Source organism: Lynx canadensis, chromosome B4 (assembly GCF_007474595.2).
Source record: "Lynx canadensis isolate LIC74 chromosome B4, mLynCan4.pri.v2, whole genome shotgun sequence".
Taxonomy (NCBI): domain Eukaryota; kingdom Metazoa; phylum Chordata; class Mammalia; order Carnivora; family Felidae; genus Lynx; species Lynx canadensis.
In genome coordinates this window covers 52090296-52113054 of record NC_044309.1, presented here as the reverse complement: position 1 = coordinate 52113054, position 22759 = coordinate 52090296, and the positions used below count along the sequence as shown (strand labels likewise).

At 35.7% G+C, this 22759-nt stretch overlaps 1 protein-coding gene across 1 annotated transcript in view; it reads right to left on the bottom strand.

Annotated features, from left to right (window-relative positions):
* PLEKHA5 (pleckstrin homology domain containing A5) overlaps positions 1-22759 on the bottom strand; it is a 235118-nt gene that overhangs the window by 29789 nt on the left and 182570 nt on the right. Inside the window, 5 exon segments of the mRNA XM_030321879.1 lie at positions 2266-2415; positions 2547-2627; positions 4444-4506; positions 5016-5051; positions 10365-10445. Coding sequence (XP_030177739.1) covers positions 2266-2415; positions 2547-2627; positions 4444-4506; positions 5016-5051; positions 10365-10445 — 411 coding nt within the window.

The window sequence follows — 22759 nt, the reverse complement described above, 5'->3', positions numbered from 1 at the left end:
ATTTAAATTTTCAGGGATTATGTTTAGAAGACCTGGGATTGAGTTCTAGGCATAGCATTGATTAGCTCTGTAACACTGGGTAAGTCATCTGGTTCAATCATCAAAATGTTAACGCACATCCTACAGTGTTGGATGCTAGGACTACAAAGATGAATGAGATAGGGTTTTGATATCAAGGAGTTCACAACTGAAAGGATATTAAATTCTTTTTTATTTCTTATCAGAGAGAGTGTGTGCAAGAGGGGAGGGGCAGAGAGAAAGATAAGAAGAGAGAGAATCCCAACCAGGCTCCTGAGCTGTCAGCATGGAGTCTGATGTGGGGGTCAATAGCACAAACCGTGAGATCATGACCTGAGCCAAAATGAAGATTCGGACGCTTAACCGACTAAACCACCAAGGTGCCCTCAAAGGGTCTATGAACATTACAGTATAACAGAATCAAATGAAATAATGGAAATAACAGTACTTAACAAATAGGAATAGGATATTAAATATAAGGTATTTAAGAATCACAAAAAGTATGTTTTGATTTATTTATGATCAAGGTATATTCCTTTAAAAACTGCTCATGTTTGGAATATTAATTTAGTGTTTAGAACTGAAGCCATGTTGAGATTCTGGTATCTTGTTAGCTTAGACCTCTCTTAGTTTAGCTATAACTGTTTATGGATGACCTTCATTTTTTTTTTTAAATGCTTATTTTATTTTTGAGAGAGAGAGAGCATGAGTGTGGGAGGGAGGATACAGAGAGAGAGAGAGAGAGAGAGAGGGACAGAGGTTCCAAAGCATGCTCTGTGCTGATAGCAGAGAGCCCGATGTGGGGCTTGAACTCACCAACCATGAAATCATGACTTAAGCTGAAGTTGGACACTTAATAGACTGAGCCATCCAGCTGCCACTGTCTGTGGACCTTCTTATATATTTTTATGAAATTTATTGTCAAATTGGTTTCCATACAACACCCAGTGCTCATCCCAACAGCTGCCCTCCTCAATGCCCATCACCCACCTTCCCCTCCCCACTTCCATCAACCCTCAGTTTATTCTCAGTTTTTAAGAGTCTCTTATGGTTTGCCTTCCTCCCTAACTTTTTTTCCCCCCTTCCCCCCCCATAATTTGTTATGTTCCCCTCCCCCTTAACTTCTGTTAAGTTTCTCAGGATCCTCTGTGGACCTTCTTAGAAGGTAGCTCCTCCCTATCTGAATATACCCTTATAGACAAGGGTATATTAGCAGTTTTCTATAACTGGTGGCTTCTGCTAGGATTTTTCTTTCAACAGGCCACTTGGGTAGGAGTTCTTACTACGTTTAGAGATAACCGTCACAAGATCTAAAGCAGATGGTTTAAACTCAAAATAGTCAATTTATAAACTCTAAGAATTTTAGATTTGGTAATCCCAAGAGACTTTAAAAAAAAATTTTTTTTAAATGTTTACTTATTATTGAGAGACAGAGAGACACAGAGTGTGAGCAGGGGGGGTAGAGAGAGGGGGAGACACAGAATCCGAAGCAGGCTCCAGGCTCTGAGCTGTCAGCACAGAGCACGATGCGGGGCTTGACCTCACAAACTGCGAGATCATGACCTGAGCTGAAGTCTGTCGTGAAGAGACTCTTTATAAAGTAACACGACTATGGATTAAAAGGTTCTAGTTATATTTCCTACTCAAAGCCTCTATCAAAGCTGAGACCACACCGCAGCTATGAGATGATAATGTCAGTGGCTGCTTAAAAGCATTTCACAGGTGCCTTTTATTGAAATGGTTGGTTAAATGAATCTAATTACCACCTTCCCCAAATTATTCTAACTCCCTAAAATCTATGAAATACTTTTCTTCTTCTTTTATTTAAAGATTTTATTTTAATTAATCTCTACCCCAACTTGGGGCTCAAACTCACAACTCTAAGATCAAGAGTCACATGCTCTACTGTACTGAGCCAGCCAGGTGCCCCGAATACTTATTTTCTTAATGTAATAAATATTAACATATTGAAGGGTTTTCATTTGAATAATTCATAAACAGAGTATTTGTCTCCCCTGTAAAACAACTATTTCACAAGGAACAGGATGTTTACTAAGAGAAATAATTATATTTATTTTGCATCAGAAAATAAATCACCCTTTATTTTATTAATAACAAATTATTTTTGTTATAGTAAAGAACAATCCTAAAGTCAGTCCAATTACATAGAAACATAAATAGGAAAAAAGAAAAAAAAAGAACCGCATAATATTCAGTGACTCTTACTAGAAAAAATCTGTTACTTACGGCAGTGGCTCGAGAGAGTTCTCTACACGTACTAAGCAGTCCATTTTGTAAATCGTCCCTCTGTAACACCACGGTCTGAATGGCTGCTGGGTTATCTGCATTCATTTCTATCTCTTGGCTGGCTGATAGCAAAGCTTGCTCAAGCGTGTACTATTATAATAAAAATAATTATACTTAATGTCTGCATCATCGAATTAATTCTTTTTACTTTAGTTATCAGTGTCCTGATAATGAGCATATAAAGTAACATCAATTGCAGATAATAAACATAATTGTCCTACTTTCTCCTTGTGGAGTTGCTGAAGTTTCTCTTCCAGAGCATGTACCACTTTATCTTGTTCACATAACCGGCTTAGCTTGGCCTAGGTATAAGAGAAATCTGTTGTTAGCAAATTTTCTTTTTTCCTGTAGTTGGAGGTAAGTGTAATAAGAAAACACATTTAAAATAGCCATAGAATACCTAATTAGGCCAATCTTTATTCAATCAGTAAAATAAAAATTAAAATAGCTTTTAAAGACACAGTGCTTAACAAACATGCACATAAAGTGAAAAAGCATTTCAACCATACTATTTAACCTACACAATTCAAAATATTCATAGGGAACAAGCAGTCTCATATAACTTTAATGGATTTCAATGTAGTTTTTTCCCTACAAACTGCTAGATAGGTTAAGCGACATATGCAGTCCTTAATTAAATATCGACTGGATTCTGTTTTTATATTTTTTTTTAATTTTTTTTTCAACGTTTTATTTATTTTTGGGACAGAGAGAGACAGAGCATGAACGGGGGAGGGGCAGAGAGAGAGGGAGACACAGAATCGGAAACAGGCTCCAGGCTTTGAGCCATCAGCCCAGAGCCCGACGCGGGGCTCGAACTCACAGACCGTGAGATCGTGACCTGGCTGAAGTCGGACGCTTAACCGACTGCGCCACCCAGGCGCCCCTGTTTTTATATTTTAAAAATTATGCTTTTATGTTCAGAAAAAGAATATAAACAAAAGATTGCTTTTAACTGCAATAATACAAATAAAACCTTGCTAAATGGAGAAAAAAATCACTTTCAATAGTTTAAATGTTTTGAATTCTTGGTATTACCCCAATTTTTAAATTATGAAAATATCATATAATGACAAGCGAGAAATCGGAGATTTCACTTTCTTTGCCATGTACCTGTTAAAGTAACTACCTTATGTTTATTAGACAACAAAACTCAAGCTATACCAAATGGCATATACTGAAATGAGAAGGTATAACTCAACGGAATAAAACCAGGGGAAATGAGGGAAGAATGAGATAAAGAAGAATGGGGCACCTGGGTGGCTCCGTTGGTTTAAGCGTCTGACTTCAGCTCAGGTCATGATCTCACGGTTTGTGAGTTCGAGCCCCACACTGAGTTCTGTGCTGACAGCTTGGAGCCTGGAGCTTGCTTCAGATTCTGTGATTCCTTCTCTCTGCCCCTCCCCCACTTGCACTCTGTCTCCGTCTCTCTCAAAAATAAATAAAAACTCAAAAAAATTTTTTCTTAAATAAAGAAGAATGCATGGCAAGTTAGTCAATCTAACTAATTAATTGTATTGATTGTATTTAGATACAATTAAAAGACTAAATTTTAAAAAGGAAGGAGTTACAAAATTTCTAGAGACTGATACTTTCTCTAGAAGACAGAAAACTTTACTTTGTTTCCAGTTCTCCATACTTTTTTTTTAAATCAGAAATAGTCCTTTTTACTTTAAAAAATTGTTTTTATTTTAGAGAGAGCGTGTGCACATGTGCAGGAGCAGGGGAGGGACAGAGGGAGGGAGAGAGAATCCCAAGGAGGCTCCACACTCAATGCAGAGCCTGACCCGGGCCTGATTCCATGACCCCAGGACCATACCTGAGCCCAAATCAAGAGGTGCTAAACCAACTGAGCCAACCAGGTGCCCTAGTCTTTTACTTCATTTAAGTGATTTTTTTCCTATATTCAACTGTTAATTATGGGGAGGGGGGATAGTTACAGAATAGGGGAGTGATGATATAACTTAACCTAAGCATAAAATAAAAGAAATGCTAATTATTTGTGTCATTTTGGGAGGCAGAGAGGAAGAGGAAGTTTTTTTGTCATGCATACTTCCAATGTTTTGGCAGAGATATAACAGAGCACTGACAATATATATGTAGCATACTAACACTTACATCAATATCCACTTCTTCAGGTCTGTATTTGTATAATGTGCCTCTACATTCATCTTGTGACAGCTATAGGGAAAAATGTCAGGTAGCAAGTTTAAAAATAGTATTTAAAAAATATATTTAGCCTATAGTTAACATTTTAGATTTATATAATAAGAAAATGGGATTTTAATGATTCTTATACTTTAAGAAGTTTAATTCAAACACAGATCATTACAAAAGTAGAAAAATATTTAACAGTGATGCAATATGCAAGATACATGAAAATGATGTTAACTTAAGCTTGTCAAACAAAATAATACGTTGGTCAAACAAATTATACGGCACCTTACATCTTCCATTTGTAAGACACACGTCATTTTAATGGAAAATTGACAAATACAATCATAGCAACTGTACTGAATCAAATATTCGAACCAGGCATATTTCAGCAGCCAGAAACCATCCTTCACGGTATACACATAATCACACAACTGTGTATGCGTATACTCAAATGCCAACACATCTTAGTACAACTTTAGTAACAAAACCTGTAACATACTGCATACATATACATAATATATAAACACACATACACAATATAGACTTATCTTGTTCTTCTGTCTTAAGAACTAAAAGATAATGGGGGAAAAGGATGGGTTTAATTGAAAAGAGGAAACTCATTCAAAACCTCATAGAACTGAAAGCCTATGTTATAAACTATGAATAGTCAAATTGCATAAAAAGTTTGTATGTGTTGATTGACACCATTTGTTTTATTACACTATAAGAAATGCTTGCTCAGTGCATTTAAACGTCCTTTCTTCAAACTCTTTCCCAGTATCTTTCAGTCAAGGAATCTTCATTTTGCTTGTGTTTATCAAGATTTCAAAAGTCATCCCGGTCAGTTATACCACAGCCTCTGCAAGTAATATTTCACTTTCTCCCTGGTCTTCTGACTTTATATCGACTGCTAGACAGTAACAAAAACATAGTTGGAAAAACTTACTTTGGGCTCACTGCATATTTACTAACTGGCACACTTTTTCTCAAAGTGGGGATGGGAGCAATGTTTCCCCACTACATTCCAGATTGGAAAATTAAACTTCATCTAATGCATCATAATGCATCTAATTCATCACAAATGCATAAAAATGTATAGTTTTAACTATCTACGTCCACTTGGCAAAAAACTGCTTGCCAGTTACATCTTAGAAGGAAGCATAATTTAAAAGCAGATAACTTTGAATGGATCTAGAAATGTAGGTTATCAGGAGGTTAAAAATGTAAGCATTACAAACATACAATAATAAATCCTGGATTTATGTGTTTCATTTCAAGACATAACTTTCACGTCCTCATGCAAATGAATCTGTGACTATTTAAGGGTATGCAGTGATTATTAAACAAAACTTTCATAGAAATGAGTTATCACATGAAAAATGAATTTAATGAGAAAAGTCAGAATACTTGTGCAGTATTTTCAAATAAAGAGCATTAAATATGTTGTAAGAAGTATCAATTTTTATTCTAAATTAAAGCACCTAGATCCAAGAAAATAATTTGTACTTTTATCTGAAAAAAAAAAAAAGTAATGAAAAGGAAGTTTTAAAATGCTTAGATCCATGATAAAAAATGTAAGACAATGCCAAAATTAAATTTCCCATTTATAAGAAATTAGAGATGTAAAGCCTTTAGCTACTAAATGTTCAAATATACTTTACTTAATATTTAAAGTTAAATGCAGAGCAGCTTTACCAAACCATGGAATGTAAAGTTTGAATGTAACTAATGCATAGTGCTACATGTAGATTAAAATATGAACATCGTATCCTAATTGCCAGGGTCAACAGAAAAAAAGACTAATATTTTAAAATGGAAATGTAGCAGTCTATAATAAAAATTTAGGGTGTTGGTATACTGTTTTTATTTATGGAATCTTACTGCATATTCATTTTCTTTCTCTTTTTTTTTTAAATCAATTTTCTTAATGTTTATTTATTACTGAGAAAGAGAGAGAGACAAAGCATCAGGGAGAGAGCAAAGGGAGAGACACAGAATCCGAAGCAGGCTCCAGGCTCTGAGCTGTCAGCACAGAGCCCTACACGGGGCTCGAACTCACGAACTGTGAGATCATGACCTGAGCCGAAGTTGGTCACTCAACCAACTGAGCCACCCAGACACCCCTGCAATATATTCATTTTTCCCATCAGCTGACAAAGTAAAAAAATGTGTACTGTGTTGATAGAATTTAGAGTGATATATCCTTATAACCATATGAATATATTACCTAAGTTAGATTTACTTTATCATTATGTTTAGTACCACTGAAAAATTTATTAAAACCTTTTAGCAAGTTATTCAATAAAGATATTCATTATTAGACACTAATGAAATCTTAAAATAATCAGCCTTCCACTATACATTGCTTTTACCTATTAGAAGGAAAGAATAAAAAACATGATTAGTCTTTAAAAAAATTACCTTTAAGCATGGCCTATTTTCCATTACTGATAATAATAACTGAGGCTTTTCTTAAGAAAACATGGATATAGTTTATTGAAAGTAATTTCCACTTGGAATTGAAGAAGTTTGCTATTTGGTCCTCACTATGAACATCTTACTAATAAGAAAAAAAAGTAATTTCGTTAATATTCTCATTACTTAAGATCTCCATAAAATCATGTTTCACTTTTTATCATTTTTCAAATGCATCTTTAGCAAAAGGAAAAAAGTTTCGGGGTTTGAATACCTTTTTTTTGAAGTACCTGAGCAATACTAGAAAAGCACATGAAAAGGGGCAACGGAGAATGTATAAGGGTTAGCAGTGCTCAAGCTTCAACCTGAGAAGTGTATTATACAGGACTTACTGACATCTAGGACATATGAAGATATATGCTCTATTAGAAAGTCAGAACTTTTTCATAATAAAATATCTAATAACCTTTTAAAAAACTGGCTTGGCATTAAAACAAAATTACTTTTGTTTATCAAAATTCAACTTTCTATAGTATCCCTTTTAAGAATGTGAATATACATATACTTTAAAGTTAATGAATATATATAACCCCCAAAAGGTTTTTTTGGGGAAATATTTGATAGAATTAGACATTTTGTGGGGGCTCAAAAATAGTCACAGGACGGTAGGTATTTGCTAATATTAGTATGTGCCTTTCAAAACAATTATTTATCAGGTGATTAATCTCACAGATATTATTTTATAAAAACTCTAGTACAAAAATTAATTGGGAAAGGCAGTAGAATGACTAATAAATGAGAAGATTTTTCAATACCAAGTGCGCTCATTTAGCATTTTTTTTTTTTTTGGATTCAGTTTTAGATCCTTTTTATATCACCAATTCAAAGAAAATTAACTGAATAGGTAATTTTTCGGGTGTCTTCTTTCTTCCAAGAAAATGCAAACTTAAAGGTTCTCCTGAGAGAAAATCTAAATGGCTATGATTTAGAATAACAGGTCACAAAACATCATATTTTAAGTTGTATTTCAGGAAACTATTAACACAGCATTGTAATGCAATGTCAGAGAGGCATATTGTTAGAGTGTATAATAGAAACTTTCATAAAGATTTCCTTTGGATATTAACACGGTAAGGGAAATCTGGAGAAAAAAATAAGATCGAATTTCAATTTATGTAAATTAATAAGCAAATTTAAGAAATGTGTCTGAAAGTCATTTTTGTTTTTTAATGCTTATTTTGAGAGACAGAGACAGAGAGAGAGAGAGAGAGAGAGAGAGAGAGAGAGAAAACGAGTTGGGTAGGAACAGAGACAGAGAGGGAGAGAAGGAATCCCAATCAGGCTCTGTGCTGTCTGTAGAGCCAGAGGGGCTTGATCTCATGAATCATGAGATCATGACCCGGGCCGAAATCAAGAGCCAGATGCTGAACTGACTGAGCCACCCAGATGCCCCTAAAGGTCACTTTCATCTACCAGCAGTGCCCTGTAACAATTAAGTACTTCATTAGTGGCTGACTTTTAAAAAAGAATTCTCTAAAGACACCCTCAATTTGACAGGACTGGCAGTCAACACTGATTACCTGGTAATCGGTTGCCTATCTCATGCCCAGGAATGGCTGCTGATGGTAGACGTTCAGATCTTCCAGTTTGTACAAATTTAGTTTTTTTCTTTCAAGTATTCATATTTAATGAGGAAACACATTTATACAAATCGATTGTTCTGGTCAGTGATGCCAGTATATAAGACCACTCTAACATATCTCCACACTTTTGAAAAACTCCGATTAGAACATTTAGTGCAACTGAGTAATTTCAATCAGCGATGACTTCTGCATCACCAACCCTGATTACTGATCATTATAAAAAAGAAAAACCCAACCCAACAAAACTGAAAATCCAGGCTATAACTCTTACTGAGAATATGCAAAATGTGAAATAAAACCCATTAAAACATAATACCTTTGACTTTTACCAATATAAAAATGATAAAGTGCAGCTTCAGAAAAAGGTATTAATTCGAGAACAAAGGCTAAGGTTCTCAGCAGTGGCATTTTGGAATGAAGTGTCAAGTTCCTTTAACCTGGTTACTTTAAAAATGAAAGATTTTCTTTTTTAACTTTTATTTTTTTATGTTTAGTTATTCATTTCTAGAGAGACAGAGTGAGTGGAGGAGGGGCAGAGGGAGAGGGAAAGAGAGAATCCCAAGCAGGCTCTGTACTGTCAGCGCAGAGCCCGATGCAGGGCTTGAACTTGTGAAACCTGAGATCATGACCCGAACCAAAACCAAGAGTTGGACACTTAACCGACTGAGCCACCCAGGCGCCCCAGAAAGATTTTATTTTCTTTTGAAAAGTAAAGCTGTTTAACTTTAAATATTTAATCCTTTGTTTCTTTATTGATAGAATAAAAACTGGGCCCAGAAACAGGGCTCACCCTTCTATCAACTGTTTCAATCTCCCAGCTACAAGGCCCATGATACTGATCCCTAGGTGACTAAAGCAAACCAGAAGACTTTAAAGCCAGTGAGCTCAAGGTGCTTCTTTTCACTAGGTGCTTTTACACATGTTAATCGAAATACATTCATTTTTCATGTTTGTTAATTTTCTTCTTCGGTATGAATTTTAAAGTACTATAACAGGTCATAGGCCACAGTAATTTGAAGGTGTTGAAGTGGAAGAAGCTGATGTTGCAAAACACACAGCTAAGAACATTTAGACCATGAAATACAAAACAAAAACAAAAACAAAAACAAAAAAAAAAAAAAAAACGACCGGATAGGAATGTATAAAATGACTTCTTTTGCAGATCTGCAGATTACCAAGGTCCTAAATTAAAGCCAGCCAGCTCCATGGCACATATTTTGAGTTAGGGAAAAGAATGAGGTAAGATGATGCATATGATGGCATAAGAATGGTAAGAATACAGGGAGAAGATATCCCCAGTATGTTAAGAAGTGGCTATCATTAGGTCTTACTACACCACAGTACAGAAACTAGATTTAAACAACTCCCATACAAATATAATCTATTCCTGAAACAGTGGGTGGGGGTGGGGGTAGGGTGGGTTGCGGGCCGCCCCTAAAAGGAAAAAAAAAGTTTTTTAAAGTTCTCCCTAGAAATCAGTGAAAATGCTTTTAGAGTAAATTGGAATTAACGGCAATCCAGTACCAAATTTGCAAATGTACTGCAGACCTCCAAGTACGTACGTATCAATCAAATACTCTGCACAACAACTTCAGGAAAATGGCACACTTAATATTCAACAGCAAAATGTTCAGCAAAGCCATGCTAAGAATACTGCAGCATCTTAAAAAGCATGGATGAATTGCATTTTTCCAAATAGACATAAACAAAAAAAATGAAATAAGAAAACACTAATGTTATGAGTAACTCTGAGGATAAACCAAAACTGTCACTGAGGGATTTTGCAGATGATAAAGCAGTATCATTCACTGTCCAAGACCTTACTTGCTGGTACAGTTGGGGTCTTAGCGCCGAGTTCTCAATCATTGTGTGAACCATGGTGATAATAGGTTCATTTTCTTTCATCTATTTCAAATCAGGAGGAGCATACAGCAAACATCAGTTTACAGCACAGCTAGATTTGAAAGACGACACTGTAAATATAGCCTCTACTTTAATATCTTCCTAATAGTGCAGTTGCTTACATTTTACCCCAAGGTTGTACAGATTTAACTTACATAAACCATTTCGAGCAAGTATTAAATGATGTTAAAATACCTCCAAAGTTATATAAAAGCTTATTAATTGCAATATTGCTACAACTAGGTTTTACCTTATGAATATAATCATATAGTCAATGAATATTTTTGCATGTACTACAAAAGATGATAAAGCAGCACGTCTTATTCAAAGAATAAAGTGCAAGGACCTACTTAAAAGGAGAAATGGCATAATTTGACGGTTTAGTAAAAAAGCTTAAAACAATATTCAGTTCTTTGTAAAGTTAATCAGAAAAATATTAGTCCTCTGCAAATATTAAAATCTTATAATAATCAGTATATCTTATTGAAATAATTACATATTTCATTAATGTTAATTTTGATAGATATCTGTAATACACCGTTTTGGATTTTCTCCCAGTATAACACCACATGTAAAATTATTTCAAGGACATGCAAACTGAAATTTATTTAGCAAAGATCAATGTATCTCCCTAGTTCCTAAAAAGGCTGAAACCATATTTCACATTTCCAGCTATGTTGTACTTAATTACTGCCTCCAGAAAAATACTTGTTTTAGTAGGCTCTGGACTCAACAGCTAAAGCATTCAAAAGAGAATCATCATGACATATAGAGAGTAGAAGGCCAATGAAGATTGTACTGTTTATAAGCAGACAAGTCTGTTTATAATTGCAATTTGCAACATATAGTTTACATAGTTTTCTTCTGCATAGTATAGAAAATAAGCATTTTTATCATGGTTCACAAATGCTACTTTAGTGGCTTATTTAAATCTACAATAAAGGTTTACTAATCTTAAGATTAATAAATGCATCATGTAAGTAAAAAATAAGTCTTGAAAACTGTGTATCTAGACAATTTTTTATTCAAGCTAAATAATTTCTTTTTAAATGTTAACATCTGTATTATCAGTTAGACTCAAACTTCTTTTTCTCTCCTGCAATACTATCCCAGAAGGATGTGTTGATATGTAGTTCAGAACACATTTTTTACGTTGTTGGGAAGTAACTTATAAACAACTACAGATATTTTTTTTTCTTTAGGAGAAAAAATACTTTTATTATAGAAATTTAAGACCTCTTTATGTTTTCAAGTACCCTCTATATTTTACAGGAATGCTAATTATTTTATCTTAATCAAATGGTGATCTTGGAATAAATTGTTACTGCTTTTTGTTTTGGCTTACATTTGACTGTAAGGATACACATTTCATACAGCACAAGTAAGCTTAAGTCTCTACTTCTAATTTTAATTTTCAAAGCAATCTCATCATTACTATTTTTCAATAACATGCCCTGGAAATTAGTCAAAAGAATACTGGATTCAGATTTTCTTGTGTGTGGTGGGTGGAGGTCAGGAGCATGAATGTTTTAAGAAATAATGGAGATCAGATAGCATCCAAATGTAAATGATACTCAAAGCCAAACTGAAATTGCCCATTGAGTCTTGGAAATCTGCCACCACAAATGGGCCTCTGTGTCAAATGACTAGGTCAACATGGCTCACACCTCTAAGCAGAGTTTCAATAGAGTCAGATTAAGGACAATGTTCATACTCTAAGCTTGGCAAATTTATTTGAAGGGACAATATGGTTTTTGTAGAAGGATAATCAAGCCTGATTTATTTAGTGTACTACTTTGAGATGGTAAATATGCATGTATATACAGGGATGCCATATATGTGATTTAAAAATGTCTGTTTAACTTACATGTCATAGCTTATTAAATACTGAGTCACTGAGAAGGGTTCTTTGCAAGAAGAAACTAGCTTAGGAACAGAAAAACTAAAAGTAAAAAGAATACTTAAAATATACAGACTGCAGAGTGTTTCAGAGATCATTTCTGAAACTATTTCTCATTATGAAAAATTTCAAATATACGTACCAAATCCTAAAATATTAAAATTAGAAGTCATCTCTAGAAATCGACAGTTTAGTACAACAAAGGAATAAAATGTTAGCAGCAATTATTTTGTTTTTTAATTTCAGAGAGACAGACAGAGAAAGAATCTCAAGCAGGCTGTATGCTCAGCACAGAGTCTGATGCAAGGCTTGATCCCATGACCCTGAGATCATGACCTGAGTTGAAATCAAGAATTGGACACTCAACCCAATGAACTACCCAGGAGCCCCAGCTGCAATTATTTTGAATTGTGGGACTGTGGATTATTACCTTTTTCTTTCTCTATACTTTTTTTTTTAATGTTTGTTTATTTTATTTAAGGGGGTGGGAGGGGCTGAGAGAGAATCCCAGCAGACTCTCCATTGTCAGTGCAGAGCCTGACGTGAGGCTGGATCCCACAAACTGTGAGATCATGACCTGAACGGAAATCAAGAGTTGGACACTTAACTAAGGCCCCCAAAGCACCCCTTTCTTTTCTCTAGACTTCTCTGCATTTGCCAAGTTTCCTCCAGAGTAGATACTGCTTTTGTTTCTTTTTTTTTTTTTTAATTTTTTTAATGTTTATTTATTTTTGAGAGAGACAGAGAGACAGAGTGTGAGCCAGGGAGGGACAGAGTGAGAGGGAGACACAGAACCTGAAGCAGAGCTCAAACTCATGAACTGTGAGATCATGACCTGAGCCAAAGTGGGACGCTTAAGCGACTGAGCCACCCAGGTGCCCCAGATACTGCTTTTCTTTTTTTTAAACATTTTTTTTTTCAACGTTTATTTATTTTTGGGACAGAGAGAGACAGAACATGAACGGGGGAGGGGCAGAGAGAGAGGGAGACACAGAATCGGAAACAGGCTCCAGGCTCCGAGCCATCAGCCCAGAGCCTGACGCGGGGCTCGAACTCACGGACCGCGAGATCGTGACCTGGCTGAAGTCGGACGCTTAACCGACTGTGCCACCCAGGCGCCCCCAGATACTGCTTTTCTAATTTAAAAAGATACTAAAGAGTCAAGGATAAAAATATGTAAACATGAAATAAACAAAATTAATGGGACAACCATATCCTCTGGCAAACACCCTTTGGTAATGCAAGGAAGCTAAGAAAAATTTTAGCACCATGTGTTCGTATCATGTTCAAGGCTGAGAGTTAAGGTGGAAGAACCCTACTGGAGTCATCTAGTATAATGAGGACCTGATCTAGAAAACTATTTTTTTTTTTTTTTAATTTTTTTTTTTTCAACGTTTATTTATTTTTGGGACAGAGAGAGACAGAGCATGAACGGGGGAGGGGCAGAGAGAGAGGGAGACACAGAATGGGAAACAGGCTCCAGGCTCTGAGCCATCAGCCCAGAGCCTGACGCGGGGCTCGAACTCACGGACCGCGAGATCGTGACCTGGCTGAAGTCGGACGCTTAACCGACTGCGCCACCCAGGCGCCCCTAGAAAACTATTCTTATAAACCTTTAGTCTATCTTAGGAATCTGTATCCATGTCAGAAATTTATTAGGAAATATGTTAATTAATTAAAAAAGGTAAGCTACCCAATATATTATAAATACACGTAACTACCTTGTAATACCCCCCCCCTGCCATTTTTATTACATCTTCAGAAATCAAAATTCAAGTTTAGACCAGGGGTTCTGAACCCACACTCAAACTACCCGCAGAGCCTGAAAAGAATATAGACACCCTGATTCCCAGATAATTCTAATGGGCAACTTCAGAATCTTTGATGTAGACAATATCATTAAAACAAAAAGGTGACAGAGATGGGATAAGACAATCTATGGAAAGGCAGAAGAAGCAGGATCATTTCAGAATTTCCTAGGGCACCACACCTACCTGACCAAGAGCTGTTAGGATGGCTGAGTAATGGGCTGCTAAGAATGATCCTCAAAGGTGAGTGGTCCTGTATGTGGTGGCTCTACCTTTGCATGTGGTGTGCAACAGCTGAAGACAAGTGAACACAATAATCATGATCCAATATAGTGAGAGCTTGGTCCCTATGAAACAATTTCAGCAAGTTGACTGAACTTTCACTCTTTCCAGATTTATTGAATTGGAAATACTAGACCTGCTTTATCTCCAAATGCTCCTAGAAATAGGCTAGTGGTTCCCCTCACTGAAACACCTCTGAAATACTGTATATTTTAATACTTAGAAACTGCCTTGTTTCCGTAACTTACACTGAAATAGCACATTCTATCTGGCTTTGGTCATGTAAACTTTATAACAGCTTTTCAATTAAAGTAGTAAATTATGGCCTAAAAAATACATAATGCTCCATGAGCAAGTTGGAATTTCATTCTCAAGTTCTTAAAAAAAAAAATCCACCAATTCTCTTTTGGTTCGAATACAAGGATTCTAGACAGTATTATGATAGTGGTGTTAACAGTTGATGTATTTTGTTTTAAGGAAGCAGAGCAAGAAAAAGACTAGTACATGGAACATGTTTATTCACTTGAAAATGAGTTAAATAAATGCTTTGCTTCTAAATACTTTAATTCCTTGTTTGAAGTAACAGGTAATGTAAGTTTATGTTTCATTTAATTGATAAATTATAAAGCTATTAATAATAAGACATTATTTTATAATAATAAAAATTAGAATGCTTGACTCAGGCATTATACTATTTTCCTGACTTCAGCAATAAATAAGTAAACAAACGTGGAAACATCTTGCAAATACATTTAGGTAATGTCAATGTATTTCTGTTTAGAACAAAACCACCTATTTTTACTTGACATTTTAAAGTCTAAATGTTTAGAAAAACTACCTAGAAGGTCTGGTACTTAATTCTAGCCTCCTTCTCAGTTTTGAAGTATGCTGGGCTAATATAAACAAACAGTATTCTTTGATGTTACTCTCAGAAATAACTTAAAAACCCATCACGAAAAAACTTTTCAACACAATTCTATGTATCTGTGTCATACTTACTAGGCTCTTGAGCAGAACTTCCCAACTGACACCTGTGGGTTGGGAATGGATTACAGGTGTGGGGGGATAGGGACCACCTCAGTCCTCCCTGGGCCTAACCTGCTGATGACAGTGTGTCATTTAGTTCCTGCCAAGGCGCTGCACAAATATCATCACTTTCTACGTGTGCCATATATGAAAAAGATAAAAAGCACTAAGATAGTGTTTTTATTTCAGAAAAACTAGACTTTACTTCTTTCTTTGGTGTTTACTGTCATTTATCTCAGTAGTTCTCAAACCTGACTGAAAAAGAAAATGGCCTATGGACATTTAAAAACATATGGAGGGCTGGGCTCTGGCAATTCTGACTGGGGACTAGGGGAAAGAGGGCCCTGAGTATTGTACTTTCTTTTTGTCTTTTCTAAAGATCCACTGGTAGTTCTGATAGGAGATCAGGCTTGAGAACTATCTTGGCACTAATTCAAGTAATTGGAGGACTAATTCAACTGTCCCCAGTAAGGAATTTTTCAAGGTCCTGATGAGATGGTATTAAATGTTAATCAAGATATCTGCACAAATACCAAAGGACGAAAAATTCCTAACTATCTAAATACAAGGATTGCATCTACATTAAGATAATTATCTTTTCTTTGTATGAGATATAGCATTAAGATACTAACCTCCCTTAAAAAATCCAATGAATCTCACACTTAGTAATATTGGTGGACTCAAGCATAATCATGGGGGACCTGGGGTGTCAGGAGTCCAATTTCCAATTGTGTTGTTCTATTTGTCTAGCAACTCCTAACTGTTTCAAAGTCTCTGTATAGAAATTAGATAAGCTACTAATGTAGAAGGACTAGGATATTCTAAATCATGAGATAAATGCTCCTGAATAATTTTGGAGGTAAGCGGCAGGAAAGAGAAAGATTAGTAGCGAGCAGAGCCAACCAAGACAGTCATTGATATAATTTAGCCTTGGAAAAGATTAATTCTTGAATCCTCCTGCAATATTAAGTAGTGGCTTAATTGGTCTTTAAAAATTTTATATAATAAATCATCCGGAATAGTGTTGTCCAACAGACCTTTCTGTGATGATGAAAATGTTCTATACTGGTGTAGTCTAATACTGTAGACGTGTGCCTATTCAGCTCTTTAAATGTGGCTAGTATGAGGAAAAGAATTTTACTTTTATAAAAATGTAACTAACTTAAAATTTAGTCACATATGGCTTAGTGGCTATCACAGTAGACAGTAAGTTTAGAAATTCTAGACAAGTAAATATAGTATAATTTTTTTCCCTGATCTAGGTCTTATTCCCAGAAGGAGAAAACATTTGCTCAAGCTCTGTCTTGTAATTGAATCTGAGTCTAAATGCTGTGCTAACAGCTTCCTCCTTTTTTGGAGCAAGCAGTCTGGATGATTCTTATCTACCCACAGAGCTTTTGTCCTGATAACCAATGAGAAGACCCATTTCTGTGCTGTCATTTTCCATTTAAATGGAAAATGGACTTTTCCCCAGTTCTTAATGACTTCTTAGGAAAAGAATTTTTAAGTTGAGAATCTGTCTTAACAATAGCAAAACCCCTGATGGCCTAATCACTGAAGAATTCATTTCTCAACAATGTCCTCCTGTGTCTAGATCAATAAACTCTTAAGAAGTGTGGAAAGACTAAAATGCTAAAGAATTTGACATGCCTAGGGTGAAGCTTTGAGGAATGCAGGGGTCTTTATAAACAGGTCATTGAGATAATGACAATGTAAATGCCCTTCACTCTCATTCTAGGAACATCTGAAAGTCCAAGAACCTGAGATTGAAGGGTATGACTACCTATTGAAACTACTCATTGTTTAACGGGGAGCAGAGAAATCTGAAGTGACTTTTTAAATAGAGGAATGTAAATAAGTCTCTGTATAACTGATCAGGCAAAATACTGAGGTCTATTACTGTGAAAATTTTAAAGCAATCTGAATAAACTGTCCGTGCTATATACGTCTTCTAAAAGTAAAATTTGGGGAAAATATTACTATTATTATGTTTCAGAAGAATCAATGGTACTTTGAAAGATGCAGCTAGACAATATAATATTTTCTCTTTTTCTGGAAGGGAGGAAGATTTTTAAGAAAAGGAATAACAAATTGGGACGCTAACATAGGAGTCAAACATATCTGATGTTCCCTTAAAAGAAAAAGCAGACACATTTCTAAGCTGGATGATGCAGTAAGTATTGGCTTCAGGATTACTGGTAAGGTCCATTTATTGAGAAACATTATAAAAATACCCTGAGCCCAGCAGAACAAAAGAAGGGTAATCTCTACACTCACAACCTTACTTAAAACTGCTACATTTTTAGGGCCCCCATTTTGAGATACATATACCTGTAGTATATTTTGAAGAAGACTTTTAAGGTCTCAGCTAATGTCTTTCCAAATTATTTATTTATGTAATTTACTCACAGTGAGTTTCTACTCTTTTTACCTAGGGTCTTTTAAGTTTTTGTTTAATTAAAATCCTTTTACTACAGGATAAACTTTACAAACCCGACTTGACTTTAGTGGCTTAAACTATTTTCCTTGTTTAGCTATTCTTAACCACTGTTCCTTTGGCTTCACGGAATATATTACTATCTGATGCTAGCATCTTTATTCCTGGCATTCACAGCCAACCAGAAATATTAAAAGAACTCAAAATCAATTTTGTAAAAATGCTTTATTGTGGACATAATGTTTGATATGGTTATATTTTCCTCTTCTTTGCATGTATTTTAATACCATCTTAAAGGAACAAATATTCCAAAAGTGAAAATCTGATACCTCTGTTAGTAAAAAAAGGTATTTGTTTTGGCCGTGGGTAAATCTACTACAAAATATATTTGAGCTTTAAATCAAAGTTAAAATATCTTCTGGATACAAGGATCTAGGTTTTATTAATAGCAATTGTATATTCTGAGTTACAATTAGCACTGAGTAGCAGATTTCCTATCATTATTTTAAAGATTTATCAGCTTATGTTTTAACTACATAATCATACTCTTAGGCCAATCTTAAAAATGTTTTTGGCATTTATGCTCAACTTTACTTCCTTCCTGGGCTTTGAAAATAATTAAAGAATCTACTTTGTAAGCACTAACTTCCTGCCTTACACTGAGCTCCATCAATCTCTGCTGAATGAATGTTCTGAAAAAATGAATAAAAATAAGATAGAAGCCACAACTACAGACACTGGGCTACAAAAATATTTGTTTTTATAAATACAAAAGCGAACTGTATAAATATTATGCATTTTAGGAGTGGTGGGGAAATTGTCTTCATGTTCTTATCTAGGAAAATATAAGAACAACTCCATTAATATTCAAGGAAGTCAAATAGATTTAAAAAAAAAGGGGAAGAAAATTCATTAACACAATGTATTCATCCTAGCTTTGTGATTTGGGGCAAGTCATGAAACCTGGCTTCTGGGGACAAAGGTAACTGGCCCACATGCTACAGAGGCTTACATAGAAGAAGTCAAGTGGGATATTGTATGTGCCAGTGCTTTGGAAACTGTAAAGTATTACTTAAGCTGTTAGGATGAACAGGTACTGGACAGGTGCACAGTGTAGAGAATGGGATTGCTTTTAAAGTAGTATTTGAGAAACAGTGAGTTGCTGGCTGAAAAAAAGGGATGATAGGATAGGAAGAATTTCAAGGTTGGGGAGGTGGTAGAGAGGGGGCTTGGATGATAAACCAAAAGGAGATCTTATTTTGTAGCAAAAAATTTGTGAAATTTCTGGAGTTAGCTGAGAGACATAATGTGGCAGGTGCTTTTATTATTGCCAAGATTTTGTGATTAAATGGTAATAAGGAGCTTAGTATATATAGGGTGTTATGATGGCCTCTATAATCCTGACTAAACACCATGAATATATCATGTATTCAGTTAAACAATCTACAGAATCTCATGATTTTCCTGCTTTCAGTAAAATTGTTCTTAAAATACTTTAAATTCAAGTTTCAAGGTATTTTAAACTTTAATATTCGGTGGTATTGGGCGGATGAGATATTAGGAGAACATAATATAACTCCAGGAAGCTGATTTAATTTTTCCATTTTTGTAGATCTGTATTCTTTCCACCCTTAGAGTGGTGGAACAAGAGAACTGTCATACCTTCGCTCCTTCTAGGTAGGCTGCTACTTATTTTTCTTCTCATCCACCAGGCAATCAGACTGCCATAGGCTGGTTATCAGGCTCTCCCAGCCATAGCTGGAGGTGGAGACTGGGTCTCATTTTTTTCTTTTCTCTTGAGGGCTTAAACCAGTTCTAGGTCTAAGCAAACAGCTAAAGTAAAGGTCCCGATACTTCCCAAAGTCCAACGAGCTCTTTCCCAAGGATGATGTGCTCAATAAATGTTACATCATTCACGTTAAAGGTGAGCAGTATTTTGAACTAATTTTGCTTTTTAGCTTTTTGATCCGACTACTGAGGTATAAAACAACAATTCTAAATTTGGATATGTTGGGCGGGTAATGAACTAAAGGCAGAATGTCCAAGTGCAGATTTCCATAAGCAACTAGAAACACATAACTGGAACTGCAGAGAGAGGTGTTTTAGATACCTTTGTGCCTTTTTCCACATCTTACTGGCCCAACTTTTGTTTCAACTCTTGCTGAGCCAACCAATTCATGTATTGGGACCCACTGGGTGCTAATGTATGTATAATGTATGTATGTTGGAGAGTTAGTCTCAAGAGGCAACCCTTGGTCAAAGGAGGATGGGAGCCAGTACAAATGCTTTCTTTTGTTGGTCAGTCGGGCAATTCTGCAGTGTTTCTTTCATCAACAAGTAGTAGTCAGATGAGGCCCAACTTGTCTATGGCAGTTGCTAATATATTCTCTCCTTCCTTGCTCACTCTCTTTACTGCTGTGCCTTGGTATCACTTCCCAAAGAAAACTTCCTGAGAACAAGCCCACATCAAGGACACACCACAGGCTCTGCTTCCTGAGAGAAATCCAGGGGCTAGAGATGAAGAATAAGAGACAACTAGTAAAATGTGTGGATAAATGCTCGGTTGAAAGAACACGGCTGAGATGAGTGAAAACAGTTAGCAAAAAGGGATAGATTAATTACTAGTAAGAAATAGGAAAGTCATGATAATAATATGTAGGCACTGATAGGCCAAGAGATCAGAGAGTTAACACATATAAGTCCTTCCAAATTTTCAATTCTAATCTACCCACTATTTATTTTAGCCTTCTTAGAGTTCTGCCATTATGATGTCATACACTGCTTCAGAACTTTCTGGGTATCATCCCCCTCTCCCCAATATTTCTGTGATTAAATATGCAGAGGAAGGGAGAGACAGAAAAAGAAGAATGAGGTGTGATGGAGAGAAAGGATCACTCTTAATAGCAAGGCATAAAAAAACACAGATATTCTATACCATGTAACTAGTTAATAAATGTTAAAGTAACATACTTCCAATTTTCTAGTTTCCTTAGTTTGCTTTTTCAAATGCCTATTCTACATCCCCTAGAAAGATTATCTCAATCATCCCTGAAAATAGAAGTTCCAGGACCCCTTGAAATATTAGAGAAAATGGGATCTTTGCTTAATAGCTCAACAGAACAAACTTGCTGAATTGACATGAACAATGAAAGCCATCAAGAATCTCTTCAATCATCTTGTTAGCATTTCTTCCCTTATAGGGAAGCTGTCTTTCATGAACACAAAGAACAAAATGCAAAAAGGTATTCTTGGATTTTTACCTTGAATGGTTCCAGTACCAATTACATATATTCAGTTAATTGTTTCTTTTTACATTTCCCTTGGCATAAGTATGTTTAAAGGTGGCCAGAGTCTGTGTCTGCATAGTTTTTTTCACTATTGTTTCTTGAAAGGATATAGAAAGCATACTGGTGAGGAATGTCCACAGCAGCCAATGGGGAATATCAGACTTCTTCCAAAAGTCATTAGTAGCTTTAGCACACAGTTCATAAAATATTTGTATTTATAAAAAGAATTACATCATAAAATCTCAATGCTAATACAAAATCTTTGCAAATTATAAGGTTTAGTTTACTCTTCAAGATTTTTTTATTTTTATTTTTTCATGGATAAACTATTTTATAGTTCTTTTTTCTTTTTTTAAATTTTATTTTTTTAACTTAATTTATTTTTTTAAATTTGCATCCAATTCAAGATGTTTTTTTAAAAGTTAGTATTAAAACAAAATGATTTTATCTTCCCCACAAGCATCTGATAAAACTTAAAAAAATATATTGATAAGACACAAGGATGTAGCTATTGGCTGTTGCACCTTTTAAGCATTTTTATTTTTTAAATATTTTTATTTTTAAAATATTTATTTATTTTTGAGAGAGACAGAGGCAGAATGCGAGTGGGTTAGGGGCAGAGAGAGAGGGAGACACAGAATCTGAAGCAGGCTCCAGGCTCTGGGCTGTCAGCACAGAGCCCGACGCGAGGCTTGAACTCGCAGACCGTGAGAACTTGACCTGAGCCGAAGTCGGACAGGCAACCGACTGAGCCACCCAGGCGCCTCTCCTCTTAAGCATTTTTAAAAAAATGTTTATTAAAATTTTTAAAAATGTTTATTCATTTTTGAGAGACAGAGAGAGGCAGAGCATGAACAGGAGAGGGATAGAGGGAGAGGGAGACACAGAATCAAAAGCAGGCTCCAGGCTCTGAGCTGTCAGCACAGAGCCTGACACGGGGCTCAAATCCACAAACCGTGAAATCATGACCTGAACTGAAGTTGGATGCTTAACCCACTGAGCTACCCAGGCGCCCCCACAAATATTTACTTTTGAGAGGGAAAGAAAGAGAGTGCACTCAAGAGCACGTGAGCAGGGGAGGGACAGAGAGTGGGACAGACAGAGAATCCCAAGCAGGCTCTGTGCTGTCAACACAAAGCCCCATACAGGGCTAGATCTCACAAATTGTGAAATCATGATCTGAGCTGAATTCAAGAGTTGGATGCTGAGCCACCTAGGTGTCCCTTAAACATTTTTATACAACAAAGAACACCGTAGGTAAGCTTGGGCTGTATTTTTCTTTTATTATACTATGGCAAACTGCTTTTTCAGGAAAAACGTCCAGTTTTTCCATGAGAATTTGAGTATAATAAGATCCTTTAGCCATCTGATGTTAAAGAATATACTATTTGATGCTACATCTGGAAACAAGTATGTTCCAGCAGCAGGTAGACAGCTCCAACTGGGTAAATCAACTTCATTAATTACTGGAACAGAGGCATATTCTTTTCACAAGGAATTTTTGAGTACATGGGGAAGAGACAATCTGCAACCTGAGTGTAGCTGAGATCTGTGTCCTCCTTTCCCTTTCTCAAGCA